This window comes from Pleurodeles waltl, chromosome 12 (assembly GCF_031143425.1).
Source record: "Pleurodeles waltl isolate 20211129_DDA chromosome 12, aPleWal1.hap1.20221129, whole genome shotgun sequence".
NCBI lineage: Eukaryota > Metazoa > Chordata > Amphibia > Caudata > Salamandridae > Pleurodeles > Pleurodeles waltl.
Window position 1 is genome coordinate 682,413,044 of NC_090451.1, and position 22,668 is coordinate 682,435,711.

Genomic DNA, 22,668 nt, shown 5'->3' on the forward strand with positions numbered 1-22,668 from the left:
GTCTCCCCGCAGCAACCTCGGACGGCACGAAGGAAGGGCTGGAGAACATAAAGGGGGGTGCCTGCCTTTCCAAGGGGATGAAAGTGACGCTGAAAGTGGGACAACGTAAGTAACCTTTCTTCTAAAGTGATGTAAAAAAAAGAAATCCCAAATGATCTGTTGAGAAACCTAGAGGGACTCTGCCATATCTTTTTAGCCTTGGCAACACTTGTGATCGTTGGCAACTTCCTTTATCTGAATGAGCTTCCCACAGATGTATGAACAATGTCTTGAAGCCGAAAATGCCACGCCCCTGTTCTACTGTTAACCAATCAGGAAGCAAGGAGAGTCCCTCTTCGATGCCATTTTGAGAAGCACTTACAGTGCATTGTGGGTATCCTGTGATTGCTCCTCACTGTTCCAATATGCAATACTGGTCTCTCATTGTGAAAAAGTTGGTCCGGCTTGGACTTTCTATTGACATGCACTAAGGTTTTGATGGGTGACAGAGTCAAAAACACTCCACGTAAAGATCTTTATGAAGGGGTGTCCGGTGTGCGGAAGCAAGATTGCCACCGAGTACCTCTGGACACCATCTGTGCCCACTGGTCGTCCATTGCGAGCCTCACATCGGCAGCCGAAGGGGTATCACTGCATATTCACAGTGCACCGGGCTCTTCAAGGTGTTGTCCAGTGGGAGCTCGTTCTACTTGTTGGCTTGGAGAATGTAAAGTGAAAGAAATCTATTTACAGTGGTGCATTTGTCATTTTGTGTATGAACTGGGCAGTAGCGTCAACGCAACAACTTGTGGTATAACTGGTACCTATATTGCTAGTACGCGTAGTCCTGCAATGACAGTTTAAAAAAATAATACTTAGGTAAAAAACATTTCCAGTAACCTTTAGCATAATTTATTTTTTATGTTTTTACTTTTAGGGGTTGTCTTATTTACTATTTAAATTGTCTTTTACGCTTTAGGTAAATGTTTCCATTACGGTGCTGTCATTTTGAAGGGTACGTTTTACACCGTCTTACACGCATTGGCCTAGCTTTGACAGTAAACAGTGTAGAACACCCCAGAATAATGGACTCTTTTGGCCGGGTGTGATAGAGTTTTAGGCTTGGCTAAGTCCTGGATGTGTTTTTCCAGCTGCTGAACTCTGACCTAGGAAGTGATTCACGACTTAGCATCATTCTCGGAAAACTGAGCTGTATTTTAAGACTATGGCAGATTATTGTATGCCAGAAATAATGGTTTTGGGCTGAGGGGGAGGAATAGAGGGCGCCTTACACCGTAATTTATCCGTTCACAGACACCTGCACATAGGGCATGTCTCAATATTTGGTCATGTGTATTGCACACACACACAATCATTTTTGGCCGGTCCATATGGCCTATAAGTTGTAGTGAGATCTCCTCCTGGGAAAAATAACTGTTTTCTGTGAAAGCACCCACCTTTGCCCTGTGCTTAATTTGTAAAAAAAAAAAATTGGGTGCCAGGGCCCTCGTCGGGAAGCCACTGCTACTTGCACCAGCCATTGCCACTGCCAAGACTGCTAATGACCGTACCAACACAACTACTAGCCATCACTCCTGTAAGTGTGACAATTCACATATTCCAGGGCCCAACACAAGGATAGCCTAAGCAGCAGGTATTTGTCTTTTTTAATGTAAATTGAACAAATACATGACTGTTGTATTTTTCATTTCTAAATGATACAGACAGTCCACCATGTGGCACACTGTCATAAGTGCCGGTTTTGACAATAAAGTGCCAATGCTGAGCACCAGACACCACCGGCTCAAATTAAATACTGCCATGGTCCAAAACCCTCAACTTTTCCTCTGTCCTTGGCATTGGTGAGTATCTTGGGCCAAGATGGCTGCCGCCCCGCAGAGACAAGACATCCGGCGGGGAGGGTGCAGCCGCAAGGGAAGGCGTGCGCCCGCCGCGGAGTTTGACGTGAATGGCGCGACCAATAATGCGATGAAAGTGTCTTAATAAACATTTCCTGAACTGGTTCGACATACGCCACGGCATCTATTAGACATCCTAATTGGTTCGAGGCGGGGGGTGGCAGGGGGAAGCGCGGCTGCCATGTCTGGCAGAGCCCAGAGCTCCCTTTGTTCTTTCCAGTCATAGTTCTGGATTTCAGTTGTCCGCCCACTCTGGTCTGACACTGTTGTCCACACACAGCTCTGCCGATGCACCTCATTGTTGTTCCTTAGTCTCCACTCCTATTGCGGCACTGATATCCACCACAACTAGGCCAGTGCACCTCAGTCGTGACCACACATGACAAAGTTTTAGAGCAGGCAAGTGGGGAATTTTTAAAAAATAGTCGAGAGAATGTATTTTCTCCATTGACTTAGACTGAAGCAGAGGCAATCTGTCTGAATAGGTCTCTTGACATGTATGGTGACAGACAATAGCATTTAATTTTAGAAGTTTAATAACGTAGCACAAACAAAAACAGACTTCTAAACTCTTTTTTTTTCTTCCATATGTGCTATGTAAAATTGCCAAAAATTAAATGTTGCGGCCTGGCACACCCTCTAACCTCCCCCTCCAAGAATTGAGGGCCAAGCGTTGTGACTCCAAGCACAAGCTCCCTTCTTTCCAGCAGATCTTGGTCCAGCAATCCGAATTGGGTTTCTGCATGCAGGAATCGGGAGGCGGGAAACTAGCCTTGAAATCTGTAGTCTCCCGCCTGAATCGGGAGGGTTGGCATGTACAGTTATGACCCACAGCCCCTATTCTGTTCTTGCGCTGAGGTCCACAGACAGCTGTGCCAGTGGTCCTCAAGGCTGGCCTGTATGTACTAGAACCTACGCGCAGCTCTACAAATGCATCTCAGTCTTGAAATTTCCAGAGTTTGGTCTCAAAGGTTGCAAATCTGCAGTCTCAAAAAATAGAGCATTCTGTAACACATGCTTTCTTATCACTACGAGAGATCTCAAGCTGAGTGCTAACTCATCTCTTTAGTAGCTCTCCTTTTGACAGCTAATCAAGAAATCCAGGTAAAAGTTTCATATCACGCCTAATAAACCTCGGTAGGAGATACCTCAAGATGAATGCTATCCTAGTGCCTTACGAGAGATCTTAGCCTGACAGCTAATCCAAAAATGTAGGCGAATTCTCCAGGTGATTGCATCCTTGTAGAGATGTCCGTCTGCTAATCAGCACTCTAGTAGAGTTCTCCATCTGACTGCCAACCCAGTGCTTTAGGAGACGTCTGGAACTGGCAGCTAATACAGAAAACTAGGAGAATGCTCCAGATCATTGCTTCACCAGACCCCCAGCAGAGATCTCATCCGACTGCTACCAGAGCACTTTTGTCAAGAACTCAAATTGACAACTAGTCAGGCAATTGAGAGAGCTTCGTCTGGCTGCTTAGCCAGCACTCTCAATGAGATCTTCAGACAGCTACTAAACTAGTGTTCTAAGAGATTGCAGGATGACTCCTAACCAGCGCCGCAGGAGAACTCTGCAGCCTTCTAATCACCTCCGTCTGACGGCTAACTCAGTGCTTCATGAGAGCTCAACAGGCTTCAAACACAGCACTCTAATCAAACTGATGTTAACTTAGCCTTGTGCTAGAGAGATCAAGCTGACTGCTAAACAAGCACTCTAAAGGAGATCACCATTTGACTGCTAAGGAGCACTCCAAGACTGATCCTTAGCAGACCGGCTAGTGTACATTTCCAATGAAGTGCCAAAACTACACTCTAGGGAGACCTCCTGATGTTTGCATAAGCCTGGTCAAATGTCACTGGCCCTTTGAGAAATGTCCCTGGCCTGTCCATCTCGTGGGGCCTCCTCTCTTGTGCTGCAGAGCTCACACTTGTTGGGATCTGTGTCACCCACTGCCCCACAGGGTGGCTGCACAGACTTTTGTCCACAGAACCGCCCTGTTTGCTCAGATAACAAGCAAACGAAAGGGGGGTGCGGCGAGTAAATGTTTAGACATGGCTGGTCCTACCTTTGTGCTGCTTTCTGTGTTTGTTCACTTTGCTCTCTGCTCCGGAAATGCCATTTGTGGGACAGGAACAAGGCATTTCATTGTAGGTGCTAATGGAGCAAGAGGTGGGTTGCAGGCTGTCACCTTTCCTCCGTAGGTCCACCAGAAGGATCAGATGTGTAGGCTTGTGGTTGCCAGCAGTATTCCTCCCACATCACTCCTGAGTTTAGCAAACTCACATTTTAGATGTACAAGGGACACCAAAGTTATGTTTCTGGACAACTGGGACGATCCTCCCCTTATGTTAAATGGATCTTGACTTCATCGTGGTCCACACAACGTTGTTGCCACCTAGAGAATGATTAGTCAGCTAGGGAAGGGCTAGTCAATGCTGAAAATCACATTAAGAATTACTAATCAATGCTGGGAGTCATGTAGGGAATGGTTAGTCGGTGTAGATGTAGCCGAAAGATGCACAATTCAACGTTAAATGTGTCTGGCGGTGGCTGTTCAGTACTGTCATCCAGTGTTGACTGTTCATTGCTAATGATGCTCGTCTGTGATTATCTAGTGTTGGTGCCACTCAGGTATGGTTTCCCAGTAATGTTCTCTTTAGATGACTAATCAACGGTGAGGTTGTATGGCAATAGCTGTTCAATGTGTGTTGCCTAGAGATGAGCTGCTCCATGTTAAACTGCCTCAGGATGTTTATTCCTTCTTAACTGAGCCTAGGGATACGTTGTTTGATGTTCGTATTAATTTCACCCATGAATGAGTTGTTAACATCTACTAAAGATGCCTATGTAGAGCTTTCCTAGCAATGCGGTAGTGAACCTTGGCATTAACCAGAGATCACTACTCCTCGGTAACATTGCCACTAGGTGGCTCCTCAGTGATAAGCCTGCTTAGTATTGGCTACCTAATGTCTACCTCACCTGGATCCAGCTACGTATTCAAGTCCTTGCATAGAGGCGAGGCATTCACTGTTGACATTGCCTAGGGTTGCTATGAAATGTTAACATTGCTTCAGGATGGCTGTGTGCTGCTTACATCGCCTAGGGAGGACTGCATGTGCTGGTTGTCGATAACAAAGATGGCTCTTCACTATTGGCAGGTGGCTTCACCTAGTGGTAGCTACGTAACACTGATGTCTCCTCGGAGTGATGGTTCATTGTAGATGCTTTAATCAAAGCAGTAGTTGAAGATCCAGTCAGTTTGGGATGACTATACAATATTCGCTTCAGCCAGGGATAACACAACATTGAAATCGCCTAATGATGGCTATTCAATGTAGACATTCTTTATGATATGGTGGGTCTTTCTGTTTTGTTTCCAGTGTCCTAAATGTGAACGAAAATTCATGTGGCACAAGATGTTGTTTCAGGCTGGCTACTCACCACTGACATAGCCTGCGGCTATTCAAGGTTTATAACACTACAGCATGTGTAGGCCAAGTTGCCATTCACTAGTTAGTCCAATTTAAGGTTGGTGACACTTGACAATGACTGTTTAATGTTGAAATTACAGTGATGTAAATTGGGAAATGTTGACTTCTACTAGGAGTGTATTGTCGGTGATGATATCACCGAGGGTTGCGTATAGCCGTGTTGCGGCCTCTACGCTACAATTGAGAACCTGTGAACGGAGTGTCCACTGTATGACCTTCATCTGGAGATGGAAACACAGGTAACCAGGAGTAGATTATATTGCAGTAAAGCATCGGGACAGAACCAAGGCTCAGGTACATTCAATACAGTGACACTCTGAGATGGAAATTATTAATTTTCATGACAGCTGTGATCTGGTGAGCAAAGGAAACTCTGTGGTGAAGCAAATTTCGAGGTCTTGATTTATCTGTGTTGGGGAGCGTGTTTGGTCTTTGAGTACCAGGAATCCGATGATGTGTCTGAAGCCATACCTGATCTCGCGTTGCATCTCAGGGCTGTCGGACAGGGGTCATCTAGCTCAGTGTTGACAGCAAACATTGGTAGGAGCCATAGGTGTTGTGGAAATGCGGGAGCCAGTGGCCACATATACATTTATAGAAAAGTGGTTGAAGCCAGGATCTCTTGGAGATGCTGTGGGTGATGTACCTAATCAACAATAATCAGGCACTGATTCTTATTAGTTTGCTCTGATCAGAAAGTCACAATTCCACTGCGAGACTGTGCATGCGACAAACTAATTTTTGCTGGCACCCAAACACAATTTCATGGTGAACAATGCAGCAGGTTGCAGAAAGTTTGGGATGATGAACATTTCTGAATGCTGTGATTCAAGCGATAGTAATTCCTCAATAACAGTGGCTGCGGCGGGTTGAGTACCTCTGAGCTGGCGGAAGTCCAAATGGCAGTCATTCAACCGCGACAATGTTTGCCACATAATCCCCAAGCTGGTGTACTGGATTTCTGAAGGGATGTTTCAACTCTCTGGAAGCTCCCGCCCAGTTGATCAATGTATTTATTATTATAGTGAGGTATGATATTGGGAGATATTTATGGTCTTTCGTAGGCAATGCTAGATAGACATGGGTGCACCAGGATATCCCAGGTAATGGTGGCATCACCAACTAATGGCCATTTTGCGATGTCACATGGGAATGTGCCACCTAATATTATTGAATATTAAGACCATAGGCACTGCAAACATCAGCTATGGGAGCACCAGGCAATGTTGACCTTGCATAGTGATATGCTTGGCAATGTTGTTGTTCACAGGAGTGCACTACTGAATGAATGAATGAATGACATATTTTTTATGTGCACAATACTCTGGGGACGTCTCTTAGCACAGGTCATCTGAGTTACTGAAACACAGAAGTGTCTTAAGCGTGTCTCTGAAAGACGGAATGGAGGTCAGCTGTCTTCAGTCACATGGCACTGAGCGCCAGAGGATGAGTCCCTGCAGAGAGAAAGCTCTGCCTTTAAATTTGACCCGTGACACATGGCTTCTTAGTACTCCCACTGGCTAGTATGGGGGTACCATGACGACCAAGTAGCAGGAGGCCAGTGTATATAGGTGTTTGTAATAATCAAGGTGAGAATTTACTGCAGCCCCAACATCAGCGGCTTTGTGTTTATGGGAGAGGAATGAGACCGTGGGTTTTAACTTACTCAGATGATCAAAGCAGCTCCCAGTAAATGATCTAATGTGTGTTTTCAGGGACATGTCTGCATCAAACAAGATGCCAGATTTCTTCACGCGGCTTGATAAAGGAAGGGAGAGAGGTTCTGGCAGAAATGCTGAGGACTGGGTGCTGCTTTCCAAAATGCGAACAGCGCGAGCTCAGTTTAGTGCTGTTCAGTTGTGAAAAGTTGGTTGCTCTCTGATTTACACCTGCAGGAGTTTCTGTAGTTCAGACACGGGGTCAGTACAATGTGACATTTCTGTTTTGAGTATTGTCTGCATAAGAGAGGTGAGCTGTATGAGAGTCCCTGATGCAGTGCTTAATTTGTAAATAAAAACGTGCCTGTGCTCAGAGCTCTCCTCTGAAACACGCGGTTGCTGCAGTTAAATGTGCGAGCACATAATACTGAGGCAGCCAAATCCTGAAGCCATCTCGGGCCCCCTAATCCATTTATAGCCACTCCCTGCCCCTTCAGATCACTCTTGCAGCTTTCTGCTTTCTCCCATTGGGACGCTTTTTCGTTTTTCTCTTCCTCTGTTTTTCCCAAATGTGTATTTTGCTCGCAGCAAATGGTTGTGGCAGTAGAATAAGCGCCGGCCCTCTAAAGTAAGTGCCGGTGCTCAGCACCGGAAACAACAAGCACAAATTAAGCACTGACCCTGCTGGTAAATTACGGGGACAGATACGTATTTAAGGGGGCAGGAAGTAAAGATGGACCATGAAGCACCCCACATGAAGGATAAATGCCTTGTGAGAGAAAGGGGTTCAGAGGTGCTTGTCCTTGTGGCTGCAGGAAAAATGTGATAGAGCTGGCCTTGGAGGTTTTGCTGCCCTAGGTGAAAATGTCCTGTCACACTTGGTGTTTTCTCTCTCTCTCTCTTTAGTCAACATATGCATTTCGCCCTTAAATAGAACCATTTCGTGTAGTAAAGTCACGAATGGGTAGTCTTGACTTGTGACGGAATTTCCGCGCTTGGGGTGGTATCTTCACACGTGCACTGCAGAGAGTGTGCTGTGCAGAGATTCTGCCCCAAGTGCAGATGCTCCACATTTATAATTTCCCTACACGTAAATACCTTTGTGAATCGGGCCCAATATGTTTTTCAAGTTACGTGCAGAGTTCATTGCTCTTTACAAGTAAATCTCTTACCTGCAGCCTCTCTGATGGCCATTTAAAAAGCTGGCAATGGCGGCTGCCACTGAACAGGAATGGGGGTGCGGGATAAAAAAACAAACACTTACCTGCTTCCTCTGGAGACGGGTTCATCTCTCCTTCATCCTCGTCCTGAGCAGTCTCATCCTCATCCAGGCAGCACACAGGCCCCCACACTCCCCTAAGCCAATCACAATGCAGCTGTCACCATCATGACATCAGTGTCGCGATTGGTGTGAGCGGCCTGGTTCGGCGCTCACACAGGGAGTTGGGACCCTGTGCACTTTCTCCAGACATGCGCACTTAGGGTGCACATACATGGTGCACATACCAGTCCTCCTCCAGCCCCGTCCCTCTCTAACTTGGCTCCAGATGAAAAATAAAATAATAGCATTACGTTATTATCTTTTTATTTTTCCTTTTTCCTTTTCCTGAAAGCAGTGGGGTGATGCTCCTCCGCCTTAGCGGAGAAGCTGCTGCCGGAAGCGAGTACTCTTAATCCTGCTATGATTTATAAAACAATCCCATCGGCTAGATGTCAGGGATGCATAAAAATAAATCTCTGCTACATGTGCATGCCATTTGTGATGATGTTATGTTTTTTACTGGCACTTAGGAGCAGCCTCCTGACTGCTTGAGCAGTTTATGAAGCAACACATATAATACATAATATCTCACAAATTGATGTTGAGTGAACATTTCTATGTAATTTTCATTTTTTTTTGTCAAGCATACACATCTCTTTCACGTGAAGAAAGAATAAAGCTTATAATGCACGCAAAGGGAGAAACATGTAAAACAATCAGCAAGTTACCAAAGCACATATAAAGCATGTTTTTTCAACTGAAACTGAGTAAATAAAATGTGCTTTTTCTGGTTTCTTAAAAAGGCACTAGTCCTGTGTACTAAGCCAGAGGACAGCTATGGAACACAGTATTGTTTAGGAGTCTTAATAGAAACCTTTCACATGTTTTTGGTATCAGCCTGGTAACAAAATAATCGGGAATGACATGGTTTCCTCCTATGAAATGGTTATGCCCACCCCTTATCTCTTGCTGGCCCTGGCAAATGTCTCTGTGTGCCAAGCTGTAGTCCTGGTTCATGAAAGCCATATCTGCATGTTTCCCCACCCCACATTAGTCTCCATCAGTTGCGGCTGGCAGGCGTAGGGCGGGGGTAATAACACAAAAATAAATAAATGTTGAAGGGGGGAAAAAGTTATCTGTAGCTCACTGCCCCTCTCTGCTACACTGTAGGCTCCCAGCCTTCCCTGCGGCCAATCATGACGCTGCCCAGAGCAGCGTTATGATTACCTAGAGCGCCCTAGCTGGGCGCTCCTAGGCAGTCTGGGAGCCTGGGCTTGCTTTCTCCCGCCTGGCAACACAATGCCGGGTTAGAGAGAGCCCCGTGCGCATGTGTGTTTGGCTGGCCTAAGATGTCCGTCCTAACATACATGCACACTGATGGGAGTGCTCTGTGCACTTCCCTCACTGCTCATCAGCCCCATGGCCCCGCCATTGTTTATTATCTTTTTATTTTTAAAGATTTTCAGCCGTAGCGGAGGAGCTGCCCCTGGTCTCCTTAGTAAAAGAGTATGATTCATTGAACCGAATGCTGCTAATAGGTCCAACACGACTAGTAGCCAGCCTGCTACTTCATCTGCATACCAAGGTGCACCATGCCAAAAGCCAAGAAGCGCAACATCTTTCCAATGTCTGAGTCTAAAACACAATGGAAGGGGTGAGAAACAGCTGCCACCTAGGGGGTTGTGTTTTCGCCATAATCATTTTTGTACAACACCTTGGAAAGAACTGACAGATTAGCGATTGATCTATAAGTAGTCAGTACTGTAGGGACCAGAGAGGCTTATTTTCAAAAGTGGGGTGCACTAAAATGTTTTAATAAGTCTGAGATGACCTCCCAAACCCTCCTGACCCCCAATCTTTACAGTAATCAGACCTACAATGGGACCAGACTGCCTAACGTACCATTCTGGAGCTAAATCAAAGGGCCATCTATGGGTTTCAGGGATCCAGGAAATCTTCCATTGATTCAACAAGGATTGGTTGTAGTGAAAGTTAAAAAAGAAAAGGTTCTAGTAAGTGGTTTGGTGAAGAGGGAGATTCTGTAGATTTGTGTCTATCTTTTGAAAATGTTCACAAATGAAAATGTTAAGCACCTTGCAAAGATGGGGGTTTGGTTGGTCCTCCTGACAGTGGGAGGTACTCCTTGTATTCAGTGTTGATGCCACCTGAGGTCGTGTCAATCAATGGCATCACTTATTAATTTGTAATTCAATGTTTGTTGTCAAGGATGCCTAATCAATGTTGATTTTGTTTATAGATTATTTGTCTATGCTGATGTTGTCTAGGAATGTCTATTCAATGTTGATGAGGGGTATACAGAATGACATCTTTTTTGTGAACTTTTGCAGAATGTAATGAAAGTTATGCAAAGAGCCACAAATTTTGGTTTGCCGTTATCTTGTGTGAAATTTGCATACCTTCATTTATAAGTCCCTTTGACACACCAAACCTCATTTCATCCCACAAATGATCTTCCTAGCCATCTATCTATATTTCTAATCACCCAATCATTCTCACAACCAACCATATTTTAAATCTCCCAACAATCCTTTCAACCAACCAACTTTGCAACATATGTCAGCAACTTTGCAGCCATGTTTCCAACTAATCAACCACCTTTCCAGCTAACCACATTTCCGTTCATCTAACCTTCCTTATTGCCGGTCATCTTTGCAACCAGCCATGTTTCGAACCCTCCAGCGTTACATCAAGCCATTTTCAAGTCAACCATCTTCCTACCAAACAAACAAATTTCCAGCTACTCTTTTTCCAGCCAACAATTGTAAAACTAACATAGTGAATAACACATCAACCAACCATTTATTAACCAAACACTTTTCCAGCCATCCACCTGTTTTATCTAATTATCTTTCCAAATAAACATCAAACCATGATTGAACACATCAAATCAAACATTTATCTTGTAACCATCTATCTTAATAAAATGTCTCATGAATCAATCAACTATATTTTCAACTAGCCAACTGGTACCACTAATAGGATAGCTTAGTGACTAACAGATCCAGATCTGTAGATTCAGGCAGATTTACTTGTATTCTGAAGTTAGTTAATTATTATTTAACTGCACTTCCATCTTCCCCGCCAATTAGTCAACCATTTGCTAGCTAAATTAACCACATGCCTAATTCCTATCGCATTTTTTCTTAGGAGATCCATTTTTCGTGACCAGCAAACCTTATTACCAACCAACTAACCATTTCCAAACAACCGGCTACCTTACTACGCAGTGTAACCATCTGTGCGTCTCTCCATTGCCCATTGTGAAGTTATCCAGCTAACCAAAAATGCAATCAATAATGCGTGCATTGATCAGGTGTAAGGTCAACATACAGATATATAGGTGTTTACATTTGCTATAAGCAAACATGTTATAGATATGATGTGGCAGATGCCGCTGAACGGTCTTAAAAAAATTGTAAAGTATGTTACTCCAAGTACTTCTCAATCCAGTGGAAGTTCTTATTCATTAACATTGATTTTTCCTAAACTGCTAACTCAGCTTTTGTTTTTTGCTCCTGACTACTGTAAAAATGTCCCAACCTAATCCCGTAGTTCTTTTGTAGGCTAACGTAGCATCCCCATCCTATGCTCCACACTAACAAAGCCTTCCCCCAAATAGCTACCTACTGAAGACAGTGACATTCACATGGCAAACCCCATCTCTTTGCTTCCCAGATCCTAAAGGGGGATCCAATCCCCAGAAGTCAGCCCCTGAGACGCCGTGGGAAAAGGATCGGGGCGATTCCACCTTCGACCCCATCTTGGACCCCAGTCAGGAAAATACTGCAGGTATGGACCTCCAATTCCTCTCACCCAGTCCGTCCAAGAAAGTGCTTGCTCGTAATCTCTCTTTAGTTTACCTAACTTCTTGCCCAGCCCTCAAGACTAATGCCCTTGTCTGTTGTTCTGAGTTTTGCCACTTCCCTGTTCCCTTCCATAGGGTGTGTGCATGGTCGCTGGTGCTGTCTGTGATTCCTGTTTTTGTGTCGCTCTTAAACTAGCCTCGGCTTGTTTCTCTCTTACTGTGTCTCCGTTTGTGGCCAGTCGCAGTCGTTCCCCCATTGTAGCCCCTTGTGCGGCAGGTGGTCTGTGCCTATTGTACAAACCTCTTCCTCCGTCTGAGACCCCCATGTTGGTGGTACAACAGCTAGAAACCTTCTGACGACACAGCCAGACATCCTTCTGCCACATTTTACTTCCACATAATGAAGACGAGACGGGGCATGTCTCTTAGGGGGTGGAGACAGATTTTCTCTCTGCTCTTCAATGAAGTTCACATGGTGCAAATACTTTTGCTTTAATTCAATAAAGCATTGAAGAACACAGTTAGACATAAGATGGTAGTCCTTTCCCAAAAATAACAGAATTTGTCCAGTGGCTGATCAGGTAACTCACTGCTCTGGTGCGGTGGATCAGTGCCACATGAATTCGAAGATGCACATCCCTCGGAAATCACGTACGGTCTAAACCATCGATGCCAAAAAAAGAAGGTTATACACGACCTCCTCAACAATTTTCTTGCCACATTCCCGCCATCTTCCACAGCGTCTTGAGATTTAGGTGATAGGTTGGGTTGTGCCTTACAAATTCCCATAATAAAATAAATTTAGGACATCTCGTGACACCACAAAAGACACTGTCCTTCGTACCGCTGCTGACGTTACAATTACGTATTTGTGGTATGACATGGGATATCTTTGCTGAACATGTGATGATCTCCCTAACAAGAAGATCAGGGGAAAAAGCCACGTTTTGGAGCATCCCCGTAAACCTGCACTGTGGAACCCTCACCTAGTCTGAGACATTGGTACGGAACAGCACCGGTATGGATCTGGAATTGTCTGTAGTGAGGCAACAAAGCTGTGATGCCATTGATGACGTCCTTAAGGCTAAGATGATTGATGTCATTGGTCTCTTGGGACTCTTGGCCATTGAGGTTGATTCACCAAAATGTCAGATGTAACAGAAGTGTCATCAGACACCCTGTGGACCCCAACACCACCACCACCAATGACATCACAAGATTGACTCCTTAGGACTGAAATTACCCTCTCTAGAACCTCATATTTTCTGCTGATGAGTGAGGGGAGAACACGGAGTGTAAACAGTGGGAAGTGAACACAGGTCTTGTGACAAATTTTGTAGCCCCTGAGACCAAAGGTAGCCTGGTCAGTTCCAAGTGCAGCTGTTTCCCTAGCGACCCCTGACTGACAATCTAGTCTTTCCCATCTCCATTAAGCCCAATCAGACTTGGGCCTGACACATACCCAGTGCTTAATTTCTGCCGGTGTTTTCAGGTGCTTGGCACTGGCACATATTCCCAAACACCTGCACCTGTTTGTGACAATTCACCAAATGGTGGCGCTTTTAGTCAAAAGCATATGAGTAAAGTGTTTAACAATTAAATGTACAGTTCAAAACAATAATAATGCCATGTTGCTTAAGCTAAAATTGGTCACTTAGTACAGTCGAAATTGTAACAGTTGTTGGACTGTAGTGGCAAGTAGGTGTTGTTGGCACTGGAAATTAGCACTCCTGACAGGGACCTGAAGTGGCACAACATTTTGGCCCCTGCATTAACAATTTTACCCCCCTTTCAGAATGTGCAGGTGGTCTCTCTCTGTGGAAGTGACGTCATGGAGGGAAATTGCGGTATCTCGAGGGGGGCAGGAACTTCTAATCTCGCGATCTTCCCAAAACCGCCGGCGGAGAAGTCATCTTGAAGGGTGACTTCACAAAGAAGGCAGCGGGCGGCCGGGAGGGGGGATGCAGACCGAGCCGCTCAGCAGGTTCTGCCAGGCAGAGCTCAGGGGGGAGGTAAAGGACGCATGAAAGACTTCGAGACATGAAAGAACCGGGAGAGCTCAGTGCAGGGGGACCCCCGGCGCCGTTTAACCTGCCCCCCGGCTACTGCCAGGCACCGCACTTCTTAATGACAACAAGATGAGCTTCGCGGAGCACCACCACCACAAACCACCAAGTGACAAAACTACCAGCTCCATCCTCATTACCAGTCTACACCCACAGCAACATTACAGGCACGCACAGCCCCCCGCCACCAACCTCCAAAAGTCTCTAGCACCACATCGTCATGACTATCCCACATCATTACCAGCATCACCTAAGGCAACACCACCATATCTTCATCATTGCCGTCCCACGCTCTCATCAGCGCCACACACCCGCATCACCCCCAACCAATCCCAGAAGAAAACAGCATTGTCATCGTCATCCCATGCCATCACCAACACCACATCACCCCAACCAGACCCAGAAGAAACCAGCACTAACATCACCATCCCACCCTATCACCAACACCCCCACACTACATCACTGCAGCCCGAAGAAAACTGCACTATCATCACCACCCCACGCCATCACCAGCACCCACACCACATCACCCCCAACCAATCCCAGAGGAAAAGAGAACTATCATCACCATCCCACGGCATCACCAACACCACATCACCCCAACCAGTCCCAGAAGAAACCAGCACTATCATCACCATCCCACACCCTCACCACACACCGCATCACCCCAACTAATCCTAGAAAAAAACAGCACTACCATCATCCCACACCCTCACAACACCACACACAGCATTACCCCAACCAATCCCAGAAGAAATCAGCACTATCATCACCATCCCACCCTATCACCAACACCACACATCGCATCACCCCAACCAGTCACAGAAGACAACGGCACTATCATCACCATGCCACGCCATCACCAACACCACACACCACATCACCCCCAACCAATCCCAGAAGAAAACAGATCTATCATCATCATCCCACAGCATCACCAACACCACATCACCCCAACCAGTCCCAGAAAAAAACAACACTGTCATCACCATCCCACACCCTCACCACACACCGCATCACCCCAACCAAATCCCAGAAAAAAACAGCAATATCATCATCATCCCACACCCTCACAATACCACACACAGCATCACCCCAACCAATCCCAGCAGAAAACAGCACTATCATCATCCCACACCCTCACAACACATCCAAAGACCACCACCAAACCCCAAAAGATAACACAGCCATCCCGTCATTAGTTCATAACAGACCTACAAGACCACTGCCAACCCTAAAAAGAAAACACCACTATCCGCACTATAATCTGCATCCCACGCCCATAAACAGATCTCCAAGACCATCACCAACCCCACCATCATCATCCAATCCACACCCTAGCCATCACAAACCTGCATCACCACCATCCCTCAAAAAAACAACACCATTTTCCCCATGGACATTACTATCCCACATCCTCATCAGCACCAAAACCCAGTAACACCCCAACCAACCCCCAAAAGAAAACACCACTTCCACACCATCATCACCATTGCACACCCAAATAACAAATCTGCAAGGCTGTCACCAAACCACAAAAAAACACCTCATCCATGATCGCCAATCCACACACTCACCAACCCCATTAACCTGCAACCCCCAAAGGACTACTCAACTAACCACCATCATCACGAGCCCACACCCTCACCACATCACAGACTCTCAAGACCACGAAAAAAAAACAAAAGGTAACACTACCTCCCCATCATCATCACCATCCCAAACTCTCATGAACACTACAAGCACTCCATTATCCTCATCTGCCACGACCATCATCATACCCACTATGAACTAGCAACACCATCATTACTCACATCATTACAACACACAGCTACACCACCAGCACCCACCTTTCTTCGTTACCCACTGCACCTTTACAACATCACCATCACCACTGCCAGCAAGTAACACAATCACCATCATTACCACCACCCACCAAACCTTCACCAACTTCACCAACCTTCGTCCAGCACCAATAATCCACCAGCATCACCATCCTACTCCCTTACCAAAATCACTAGCACACAACAAGAACACCCACATCACTGCCATCACCACTATAAACCAGCAGCACTCTCACCACCCACCAATATCACCCCGCATGCAGTCTAAACCATCCACCATCATCACTGATCTAGCAACACAACACCATTCAATATCATCACCCACCACACCCTCACCACCAGTCACAAACATCAGCACCTACAGCACTCTCACCAACACCCCCACTATCAAAAGTCAACACCATCACCACTATCATCACATCCCACACCCTGACGCACACCACAAACTTGCAACACCACTAACATTGTTCAAAATCCAGCAGCCTAGCCCCCAAGATCTCACACCATCACCAACTTAACAAATCACACCATCAGCACCACTCCAAACTCATTAACACACCAAACCACCAACAACCATTTTCATCACATGTCCCACAGTTACCACAACTCACCATCATTATTAGCCTGTGCACCTTCACTAACACTGCCAATTAGCAACAGCACCAGCCACATTTATCACTGTCTGCTACACCCTCACCAACACCCCATACCTGCAATAATAAGAACTCACCATCTCCACCACTACCATCCGGCAACCAGCCATAATTATCACCACTTGCCACACCCTTCACCACCACCACCAACCATTGGCATCTCCACCCCATACCTTCACCTACACTACTGCCATGCAACACCACAAATGTCCACCATCTTCACAACTCTCTCACCAACACTACCAAACCCTAACATTAAAACAACCTTCACCACACACACAGCCATCATAAATGCCATTGCCACAACATCCAGTTACCAGAATCGTCCCATAATCTTGACCACCTGTAACTCCCACTTTCACTCACCACATCAACTTGCAACCCCATCCTGCCGCCAACAATAACCACACCATGACCACCACCACTCCTCATAATTACTACCATCACCTCCCCCACATGACCACCACAGCACCATCCTCAGCTCACCACCAGACCAGCTGCAACAACCACTGCTAGTATAACCTCACTGACATCAACTCCACCACTTCTATCCACAGACACCACCACCAGCATCACCCCATCCTGCCACCATCTCCAACATTCAAACCACCAGATCCTCAGACTACACCCACCACCCCTTCCACCTCACCACCATTCCTACACACATCTTAAACACCACTTTCTCCATTCCCAACATGGTCACTACCATCCACAGCCAACCTCACCAACACCACCTTCACATATACCTCTACCAACACTACCACATTCACAGCATGTCAACCCCACACCCTCCACCTGCCAATCTCAACTCCATTCTACCCCAGTACCACAGCAATTAAAACCCCCATCATCAGCACCAGCCCCCTCATTACCCTATGACCAGATTCACTGGCCTCTCTCTGATGATCTGCTGACAACATCATGTTTGGAGGAAAAACAGTCCTACCTACCACCGCTGTAGGCCAAGATTAGGTGGTATTATTGGGTAGCGTAATACAACTACCTAAAATGGCGTTGCCAAAGTGGTCCTCTGGTGCGCTGAAGATGAGCAGTGGAAAGAGAGGAGCTGCTGAAGGAGCCTCCTGAGAGAAGGGTGAGAATAGGAGTAAAGGTTGCAAGATAATACGTCCGATGGGTAGAGTGCATCTTTAATGTTGGTGGGCGGAGAAGGATTTTTGCTCTACTTGTCACATAGCCATCTTTGAAAACGAATAGACATCCGGTAACATTTTGCACAAGACACTGCCCAGAGGTCCCCTCTGTTTCCATTGCATCTTGGCGAGTGTCAAGTCACCTATAGCATTTCTTAAGTGCTGTGCAAAGTGCAAGGTTATGTCGAGAATCACATGTCAGTTGTCTAGACAAGTACAGCCTGTTGCTCCATCCCATCCAAGATAAACAAACAAAACACAGAACATATTGATCATAGGAAGGGGAAAGTCCAACCCCTCTGTGCATTTATTTTTTATTAAAAAAAATATTTTGTCATTTCCTGCAGATTTTGGATATTTCCTCCAGGTTTTAACAATTTTGTAAATTGCCTTCATTTTTGGGGACATTTAAAAAAGTTTCCTCTAGTTTTTAATCTCTTTCTCGGGTTCTAGTTATATCGGCACCCTGCAAAAGCATCAGAAATGTAGGTGGAGTGAGTGGGTCCAAGGAGGCTCGGCCGTAACTGCAGTCCTGTAGACTAGCAAAAAAGGCTGGCACTCACACTGGTACATAATTATTGTAAAAGCAGTGAAGCTGAGTGCCTTCTGTGCCAGGGACTGGGCACCTGCGTTGTAAGCAATCGTCCTGGAACAATCTTCTGGGTGGGGGGTGCTGCTATTAATGTTATATCACTGAATCACAGGGATTGTGCAAAATCCATTTATCACACAAAGAGTGCTCGTAACAAATGCATCACATCCGGTCAGCGGCGAAGTGGTAATACGCAGTATGTCTCCAGTGGTGCATTTTAGAGCACAGCACTTCCAAATACATGGCTGACTCATGCTACGGTAGGGTACTGTAATTTATAAAGAGTACATTTTTTTCTGAAGGCCACTACATTAGTATCAGACATGTAGATTTGCAACGAAACCTATACCGCAAACAAAATAATGTGTGGAAATCGGCTTCCTGTGTATATTTATTATTTGCGTCCCTCACAAGTAAAGTGTTTTGGTTTGTTTGTTTTAATCTCAATATAATCGTCGTTTCCATCACACTTTAGAATTGCAGAAAAGTGCCCCATTTGTCCTTTGAAATATTTGTGCATTTTACTTGCAAGTACATTTATTTGCCTTTTAAGAACATATTTGATATCCTACAGTCTACCCTTTCAAACTAAATGCACCGCAAGATTGTTCCTTGTTTCATTTTACAAAAATCCTTCATATTGCAGTCAGAATAAGGAAAAGTAAACACTAATCTCAAAACTCAAAGGCAAAACAGTAAGCAGCAATTGGTCAGAAGGCATTGCGTGAATTATGAACTCTGCCCCTGCCCATAATGCAACAAAATGAAACAAGCATTTGCAATGCAATGGGTCTCACATTTTCTCGAGTTAAAGGTATTAGCTTTGTGAACTCCTAACCAGAATTTTCTTGCCACATAAACTGAAAAGTAAAACAGTTTCACATAAGCGAGCTGATGTCTGCCATGAGCGCAAAGCAAACACACAAAAGGAAACAGAAGTTCGCTCACAGTGAAACGTACTGGCAAAAGTTCAATTATCCATTTAACCAGCAAAAGTACAATTATCCATGTAACCGACAAAAAGTGCAAATATTCATGTAACAGGGTCGATGTCATGCAAAGCGCTCTACTACTGCCAAACGAGATCGCGCTACCTACGGAATAAAGAGAAAAAATAAGCAGAAACCATACGGAAAACATGGAGCTTTGTATGTTTTCAGTAGTTGGTCGGTGGGCTCAAGGAGGGCTAAACAATGGAAAAAGCATGACATAATCATGCCTTTCACTAATGAAATCAAGTTAATTTTAAAAGGCAAGCCCACAAACCATTTAAACTGATGGGCTTGGCATGGACGTGGTTAAAAGCCCACCGAGAGATTACACCAGGGATGGAGCGCTTTGCACTCGACTCCTTCTTGCCCATTCTTCTCCTGAAAGTTTATTTTAAGGGTCCTGCAGTGGAAGTTTACATGTTGTTTAGAACTCTTTCACTCTCCCTTCTCTCACCCCTCTTTATTTTCTTTCTCTCAGATTGTTCTTGTTCTCCCATAGTCCTCACTCTTTCACCTTCTGCCTTCTCTCTCCCTTACTTGGCTGTCCTTAACTCCGCTTCGCTCCCATTTTCAAACCCCATCTGTTTCTCTCTCTCTCTGACTCCCTCTCGCCCTTTTCCTTTCTCTGCCTCTTTGTCACTCGCGTCCTTACCCTTCCACTTTTCTTATTCTCACCTATTGTTTAATCTCTCCCCTTCCAATTTTTGGTCACCCATCGTGTCCACTCCAATCACTTTCTCTTCATCTTCCGCTACAAGCCATTGCCTCTCGTCCTTCCCAATCTGTGCTCCACTTTTGCTTTCACTTTGCCCCTCCCTGCCTCTTCCACTCTCTCTCAATGTGTTTTTACTGTCCCCTCGCTCTCTGCTCATATCTTCTCCTTTCTGATTCGCTCCCTTATACCCTCACCCCCTCTCTAGTCCTCTTTCACTCCACCTTTTCCCAACATCTTTGTGTGTCTCTCTCTCTCTCACACTAGCCATTGTTTTTCTCCCCCAGCCCTTTGCATCCTCTCTCCTGTCCCATCTTCTCTCTACGCTATGTTTCTCCTATTTCTCTCAAACCTCTTTCCACTCGTTTACTGCTTAGACATTTCTGTATCGCTCTCTTCTCTCTTTTTCTGAGGACTCTCCCTTTCCTCTTGTACCACCTATCCCTCCTTGTTTCCTCTTGTTTCGAGTCAGCACTCTTTTTCCACCCATTTCCTCTTTCCCTCTTTCTTTTCTCATCTCCCCTCACCCATGTCCCTGGCCCCTCCTTTTCTTTTCCACTCACATTCTCTCCACACCCTTCTTACACACCATTTCCCTCAGTTCTCTTTTCATCTCTCATCCTTTTTCCCCCTCACCCTCGGTTTCTCTTTGTTTACACTTTGCTACCACCAATATCGCGTTAAGAACCACTGACTCGTACTTAAAATGTGTCATATCTGTGGGGAGGTCACACACGCTGCATGCCAAGCTGTCAGTATAACAAAAAACCTGCTTGTGGGAGATGTCACAACACCAGACACCTCCCACATCCAGCACTTTCAGGTCCCACCACGGAAGCACCTGGCGGAACACTTCGATGTACCGGGGCTCCGGCGAGCCCTGCCTCTACAAAGTGAGATCCCTGCTCACAGATTGTGGGTCATCAATCTCTGCAGAATTTGTCCTTCCCAACTGCACCCTCCATCTTCCTCACCTTATATGAGCTGTCAAAGGGAATCAAGCAGCCCTCAAAAGTTGACAACAGTACTTTGAAAACTTAAATTAAAGGGTAAAACATTACCTGCATTGCATTTGGATATTTCTGGTTATCTACTAGAATTGTTGCTGCTTTGGTCAAATTCACAAGCTCATGATTCGAATTCAGAGGCTTTTCAATCCCGGATAGATGTATACAAAGATGAAAAGGCTTTTTTCAACATCTTGGAGAGTTTCTAACAAAAACTGTGAAAAAGAGTACAAAAAATTTCATAAAGATGGGCTTTCACATTAAAATGAGGGCTTCCATATTTGTTTATATAAGTGGAAACGGTATTAACCCACGAGGTAAAGTTCAGCAAGGTGTGCACAGGAATACACGATGCTTGCAAGGTACCGGAGGTAGCAACCGGGAACTCTGCTAGACTACAGTAAACACTTTACATGTCACTACTTCAAAACAATTCTGAATTGTTTTCCAGTACTCACTCTCCGCCTACTGAAACGTATAGATTACCTGAATCCAGCCTCCTGTTGGAAAGCAATGAAATATATCCCACTTCTGACACTCACTTTTGTTAAGTGGCGTTTCCCAAAGGCAGGCAATGTTTTTTTTTTAAATATGTGCTCTCGTTTACAAAGGTAACTTGAATTGGGGTGGAAAAATTAGGTGACCTACCTCATTAAAAACCTGGAGGGGCAAACTTATCAAGTGAAAAAAATGGATTTTTCCTGCTTATACAAACAGGCCTGGCTTTCCCATCTTAGCAAAGCAGAAAGGAAATAATTTGAAAACAGAAATATGAGCTATTTCTGGGCTGCCCTTGCGAGCCGACAAATAACAATTTCGAAGTTTGGACCCTGTCCCAGATTGCTGTCTAAATGAGAGAAAAACGTAATCCGGGGGAACAATTATCTTGCCAGAAAATTAACCCGAGACCCTACCACCACGCAGGAAAAAAGCTTATTTTTGTCATTTATGTAGAGAGAAAAACTGAAACCAGATAAACAATAGTTTGGGGTCATAGAGGCCCTCCGAATAGTTGTTTTTCTGGTTTTCATTAGAGGAAGGAATACATGAGGATTTTTTTCCCCCATAAAGTATCATGTAAAGCCGCAGTGCATTTTTTGGCTTGTTCCTTGTTTTTTTTATTTTTTTTTATGTGCCATTCCTAAATTTGTTCCCTCTGTTGAAAGAAAAAGTAGGCGACGAAAAACGAGACGGTACATATTTCAGCTGCAGGGAGCAGTTCTTACTTATAATATTGAAGTTTCGAATAGCCCAGCATGCCCCTTCAGAGCCCTTGACAAATAGAGATTTTCTTCGAACAATAATTTTGAGGGACAGGCAAGGGCAGTGGGGAGATTCAGGGCGTATTCCTTTTTAAGGTAAGCTGATTCCATGGGAGGGACAGACTAGGACACAATAACGAGCTTCAAACTTGGAAGATGTCCTGAAAACAAGTACATTTAGACAGAGAATTTGAGACAGGCTGTGTAGAGGTGTTCGTGGAAAGATGGAAGAACATGCATCAGATGTGGGGAGA

The 22,668-nt window shown here is 45.1% G+C and overlaps 1 protein-coding gene across 2 annotated transcripts in view; it reads left to right on the plus strand.

Moving 5' to 3' along the window:
• EFNB3 (ephrin B3) overlaps window positions 1-22,668 on the plus strand; it is a 210,196-nt gene that overhangs the window by 178,624 nt on the left and 8,904 nt on the right. The window contains exons 3-4 of one of the 2 annotated variants that reach the window (XM_069218673.1): window positions 13-105; window positions 12,006-12,119. In XM_069218673.1, coding sequence (XP_069074774.1) covers window positions 13-105; window positions 12,006-12,119 — 207 coding nt within the window. The remainder of the gene's footprint in view (window positions 1-12; window positions 106-12,005; window positions 12,120-22,668) is intronic. The other variant, XM_069218674.1, reaches the window with a different exon arrangement.